The sequence below is a fragment of the Cotesia glomerata genome, linkage group LG9 (assembly GCF_020080835.1).
Source record: "Cotesia glomerata isolate CgM1 linkage group LG9, MPM_Cglom_v2.3, whole genome shotgun sequence".
In the NCBI taxonomy this organism is placed as follows: domain Eukaryota; kingdom Metazoa; phylum Arthropoda; class Insecta; order Hymenoptera; family Braconidae; genus Cotesia; species Cotesia glomerata.
Window position 1 is genome coordinate 131,461 of NC_058166.1, and position 6,044 is coordinate 137,504.

At 26.2% G+C, this 6,044-nt stretch overlaps 1 protein-coding gene across 1 annotated transcript; it reads left to right on the forward strand.

Moving 5' to 3' along the window:
* Positions 1–1,004: 1,004 nt before the first annotated feature.
* LOC123271677 lies at positions 1,005–4,915 on the forward strand. The gene is made up of 7 exons (XM_044738064.1): positions 1,005–1,127; positions 1,292–1,381; positions 1,444–1,480; positions 2,822–2,997; positions 3,072–3,307; positions 4,445–4,597; positions 4,678–4,915. The coding sequence occupies exons 1-7, from the start codon at positions 1,005–1,007 to the stop codon at positions 4,874–4,876; spliced, it is 1,014 nt and encodes a 337-aa protein (XP_044593999.1). The 3' UTR covers positions 4,877–4,915.
* Positions 4,916–6,044: the final 1,129 nt, after the last annotated feature.

The window sequence follows — 6,044 nt, forward strand, 5'->3', positions numbered from 1 at the left end:
AAATGATAAGTCACCATCTTAGTCGACTTTTGGCCTTCGAACATTTAGAGTAAAAATTGTAGATCAAAAACAGAATAAGATTTCATATTGAATTTGAGCACAATACATAAAGTCCATTTACAAATTAACTAGACTAAAAACCGATCAAACTTTTAAAACTTTTTAGTCTCATCAGATTAGAAACAGCATAAAATATTCATAGCTCCTAAATTATTTTACTATAAGGTTATTTAGACTTAAAACAGATCAAAAATAATTTGAATAGTAGATCAAATACAGATGAAAATGTTTCTAAAAGTTCAAATACAGATCAATAAGTTCAAATGCAGATCATTTAGCTTAAAATCAGTTTGAATTTTTCGACCCGGGATGTCTTCTTAAAACATCCAAATGTTAGAGTTGAAAAGTCTCCAAAGCTCGAAGTATCTAATTAATTATTTTTACAATTAGAAAAATGAGGTAAAACTCCTAATTATTGACGATATTAGAGAAAAAGTTATGATTTGATTTTTTTTAAGCAATCAAATATCAATATCATGCCTATAGGTAGTATAATTAATTTTTCTCCGTGTATGTAATCCTTAAATTCTCTTCTCGCAATTTTTTTCCCGTCCAATAAATTTTTTTCTATTCATTTACCCGAACCAAAAATTAATCACACCTTTTCTTAAATAATTAATAAAAATAATTATTTTTATTTCCAGTAAGGCTGATCCATTTGACTGCCACGGACAAAATTTTCTTATAAAAATTTAATGTAATTTTTATTTAATAAAACTGCCAGCTAAAAAATTTCAATTTCAGTTTTTTTTTATTTTTACCTAATCACATTTTAAGATTGTAACTAAATTTTCTGATTATTTTTCAATGTTAGTCTCAGTGTTTTAATTTTTATATAAAACTAGGCCATCAAATTTCCTAATCCAGGAATTTAACATTTAATAATACAGCCCAGAAAATTTTATCTCAGATCTCAGAGACTCTTATCACGGTCAAAGGTCAGAATGTGTTTAGGCTCTTACTATATAAAGCGCCTAGCATTCAAAATTAATCAGTACAAACCCAAAGTTTCCAACATGAAGTTATTTATCATCCTGCTGATGAATATTTACCTTGCAAAGTCTTGGGTGAGTATTTTCCGGCGAATCTTCCGTCGGGGGCGCTGGAAATTTAGTTTTAGATTAAAGTTTTACCAAAAACAACCTCGGGGTCTCCAAGCTGAAAGTCTTGGCTCGAAAATCCCACCGCCGAAGACATTAAAAGTCAACTATTTTTCTGTTAAATCCCTCAGGAGGACCACGTTCTTATCCACGGTCCCGACACTCCGGTCTACAAGTGCAAATTTTTAAACGGAAGCGTTAAAGTTGAAACTTTCAAGCATGTAAGTTTAAATTTTGACAATTATCTGGTTTTTTATTTATTAAAATTTATTTATACTTACAGAAATTACCGCGTCGCACAGCAATTTACTCTTCTTACAGTAAGTTAAATAAAAATCCTTTTTTTTTTTTAATTAAAAAAAATTATAACTTGCCTTAAAATAGTTTAAAACAAAAATTCTTATTTTTAAATTTTAATAATTATTATTAAAAAAACTAGCGGGTTTGAATAAAAATTCTTGAAGCAAAAAATGTAGCTTGTATATTCTCTTCTTTGAGATAAATTTCATCCGGTTCATAAAATTTAATTACAAAAATAGTTACAATGTTTTAAAGTACTAAAAATAAGGAATTTTTATAAAAAAAACTTCTAGGAAAACTTTGATTGAAGATTAAAAATAGACAATTAATTATTTTTATGTCTTTGCCGGTATTTTTAGAATCTTTAGAGTCTTAACTTTAAGATACACTATTAATTTTTTTTATTTTTTTATTTTTTTGAAAAGTTTTCAGCGCCCCCAGTTCAAAAAATCCGTTTTTTCGCCAAATTTCCGCGTTTTTGTTACTTAAAAAATTCATAACTTTTTTTTTAATTAAAATTAAGAAATTGGATAAAGTTTATTCAAAAGAAGACACTTAAAGCTACAAATTTTATTATATTTATTTTATTCTATACCCAATATTTAATTAAATAAAAATTACCAAAGTTAAAAATTCATAATTTTTGCAAAGATAACTCTTTAAAATTCTATCGCTTAATTAAAAATAGTAAATTAATTATTTTTATGTCTTCGCCGGTATTTTTACAATCTTCAAAGTCTCAGCTTTGAAACCCACTAAAATTTTTTTGAAAAAAAAATTTTTTTCACAAACTTTTCAGCGCCCCCATGTCAAAAAACTAGTTTTTTCCGTAAATTTTCCTACTTTTTGTTATTTAAAAATTCATAATTTTTTTCCTAATTAAAATTAAGGAACTAATTGAAATTATTTTTAAAAAAAAAACTTATAGCGACAATTTTTGTCCCAAAAATTTCGCTCTAAAATCAATAATTTATTTAATATAAATTATCAAAGTTTTAAACTCATTATTTCCTAAGAAAAAAAAGTCATAGACTTAATTTCTCGATTAAAATTAGTAACTAAATTATTTTTATATCTTCGCCGGTATTTTTATAATCCTCAAAGTCTCAACTTTAAGACCCACTACAATTTTTTTGAAAAAAAAATTTTTTTCGCAAACTTTTCAGCGCCCCCAGGTCAAAAAACTAGTTTTTTCCGTAAATTTTCCTATTTTTTGTTGTTTAAAAATTCATAACTTTTTTCCTAATTAAAATTAAGGATCCAATTAAAATTATTTATAAAGAGGACACTTATAGCTACAATTTTTGTCTAAAATTAATTATTTACTTAATAAAAATAACAATTAAAAAATTATTTTGCAGAAGCGATTCATCCAAAATTAGTGTTAGTGGTGGACTACAAAGACTATATAAGAGACGGTGAGAAGAAATCTCTGGAGCGTGCAGTGATAATAATTGAAAATATCAATTCTAATTACCAAGAGGTCAATTTTAGCTCGAGAGTCGAAGCGCAGCTGGCTGGAGTCGTCTTAATTACGGTCAGTAAGAAAAACTCACTTTAGAGTCAGTTAATTTAACAATTGGGTGTCTAATTTGGGTTTTTTTGCTCCAGGATCCGGATGTATACTCACCGCCGAAGACTTTGATGCCACCGGAGGAAGGTACGGGGTCGGTGGTCAGATCGGAGTTCTATAACCCGAAAACAGCCTCTTTGATCAATCGCACGCTGCCTCCCTGGGAGAATTATACTTTGGCTGACAAGGAATTGGAGAGGTTCAATGATTGGTGGAAGATTCATAGCCAGCTGTTCGAGGGCTTGGATTATGATGCGTTCATCTATTCATTTCCGTAAGTTGTATTTAATTTAATTATTATTTTAAAAAATAATCCAAAAATTCTTGTAATATTGTATTCATAATATTTGACAATTTATATTAAATAAATTATTGACTGTAGAGCAAAATTTTTAGGACAAAAATTGTAGCTATAAGTGTCCTTTTTAAAAATAATTTTAATCAGTTCCTTAATTTTAATTAGGAAAAAAGTTATGAATTTTTAAATAACAAAAAATAGGAAAATTTATGGAGAAAACTAGTTTTTTGACCTGGGGGCGCTGAAAAGTTTGTAAAAAAAATTTTTTTTTCGAAAAAATTGTAGTGGGTCTTAAAGCTGAGACTCTGAGGATTATAAAAATCCCGGCGAAGACATAAAAATAATTAAGTTACTAATTTTAATCAAGCAATTAAGTCTATGAATTTTTTTTCTTAGAAAATAATGAGTTTAAAACTTTGACAATTTATATTAAATAAATTATTGATTTTAGAGCAAAATTTTAGGGACAAAAATTGTAGCTACAAGTGTCCTTTTTAGAAATAATTTTAATTGGTGCCTTAATTTTGATTAGGAAAAAAGTTATGAATTTTTAAATAACAAAAATTAGGAAAATTTATGGAGAAAACTAGTTTTTTGACCTGGGGGCGCTGAAAAGTTTGTAAAAAAAATTTTTTTTTCAAAAAAATTGTAGTGGGTCTTAAAGCTGAGACTCTGAGGATTATAAAAATTCCGGCGAAGACATAAAAATAATCAAGTTACTAATTTTAATCAAGCAATTAAGTCTATAAATTTTTTTCTTAGAAAATGAGTTTAAAACTTTGACAATTTATATTAAATAAATTATTGATTTTAGAGCGAAATTTTTTAGACAAAAATTGTAGCTACAAATGTCCTTTTTAAAAATAATTTAAATTGGTTTCTTAATTTTAATTAGGAAAAAAGTTATGAATTTTTAAATAATAAAAAATAGGAAAATTTACGGAAAAAACTAGTTTTTTGACCTGGGAGCGCTGAAAAGTTTGAGAAATAATTTTTTTTAAACGTTAACATAACTAAATAATTATACCAAAATAAAGCAACTTGAAAGGACTTTTGGAGACTTGTAATTAATAATTTTTAATGGTTAGTTTTAAATAATTTCCGATTTTTTAGATGGTACCTCGCTGGAGATTCTATTATAGAAAAAGATTTAATTATACTGTGGTCTTTTTCCAACGGAAAGATCTGTGAATCAAAGCCGGGAGCGATTGTTAGTTCTCTGTTTAAAGATTCGCACTATTCATATGCTTTAGAGGTTTCTTATTTGTAAGTATCTTTTTATTTTTTTTATTAATTGTGATTAATTAATAATGAAGATTTTTAAAATAATTTTGGGAATATTTTAGCTTCGGAGTGACTGCGGAAAATGATAGAAAAAATTCTCATTGGTACACTTGGCATGTAACTCAGAATTATTTTGACAAAATACTGCACTGGAGGAGTCAGACTGCTGAAATTGTCGAGGATAATGACCAGCGTGGAAGATACACTTGTCTAAGATGGCGTAAACGTGGGAAAAATAATTACAATGATGAATTATTTTAAATTATTATAATTATAAAAAAAAAAATTATTTTGTAACTTTTCGCTAGAGTTCGGATTTTTTAAGTTTGACAATTTATATCTAATAAAATAATAGTAAAAAAAAAAATTGTATACAAAAATTGTAGCTTTAAATGTATTCTTTTGAATAAACTTTAACCGGTTTCTTAGTTTTGATTCTAAAAAAAGTTATGAATTTTTTAATTAACAAAAACGTGGGAATTCAGCGAAAAAGCCAGTTTTCTTAATTGGGGGCGCTGAAAACTTTGCGAAAAAATGTTGGAATAAAAAAAAAGAATAGAAGATCTTAAAGCTGAGACTTTAAGGATTATAAAAATGCCGGCGAAGACATAAAAATAATTAATTTACTATTTTTAACTAAGCGATAAAATTTTAAAGATTTATTTTTGCAAAAATTATGAATTTTCAATTTTGATTATTTTTATTTAATTAAATATTGGGTGTTAAATAAAATGATTAAGATAAAATTTGTAGCTTTAAATGTCTTCTTTCGAATAAATTTTAGCTGGTTGCTTAATTTTTATTAGAAAAAAAGTTATGAATTTTTTAAGTAACAAAAACATGGAAATTTGATGAAAAAACGGGTTTTTTGAACTGGGGGCGCTAAAAAGATTGGGAAATAATTTTTTTTAGGAAAAAAATTCTAAAGGGTTTTAAAGCTAAGACCCTATGGATTATAAAAATACCGGCGAAGACATAAAAATAATTAATTTACTATTTTTAACTAAGCGATAAAATTTTAAAGATTTATTTTTGCAAAAATTATGAATTTTTAATTTTTATTATTTTTATTTAATCAAACATTGGGTGTTAAATAAAATGATTAAGATAAGTTATAGCTTTAAGTGTCTTCTCTCGAATAAACTTTTGCCGGTTTCTTAATTTCGATTAGAAAAAAAGTTATGAATTTTTTAATTACTGAAAACGCGGAAATTTTACGAAAAAACGGATTTTTTGAACTGGGGTCGCTGAAAACTTTTAAAAAAAATATCAAATTAAAAAAAATAAATAGTGTATGTTATAGTAAAGACTCTGAAGATTCTTAAAATGCCGGAAAAGACATAAAAATAATTAAGTGTCTATTTTTAATCTTTAATCAAAGTTTTACTTGAAGTTTTTTATATAAATATTCTGTTTTAAGTTATTTAAA

Excerpts from the sequence above, each read along its gene's own strand:
- LOC123271677 (XM_044738064.1), top strand. The coding sequence starts at position 1,005 with ATGTGTTTAGGCTCTTACTATATAAAGCGCCTAGCATTCAAAATTAAT. Across the intron at positions 1,481-2,821 it reads AGCAATTTACTCTTCTTACA|AAGCGATTCATCCAAAATTA; the intron begins GTAAGTTAAATA and ends ATTATTTTGCAG. Across the intron at positions 3,308-4,444 it reads GCGTTCATCTATTCATTTCC|ATGGTACCTCGCTGGAGATT; the intron begins GTAAGTTGTATT and ends CCGATTTTTTAG.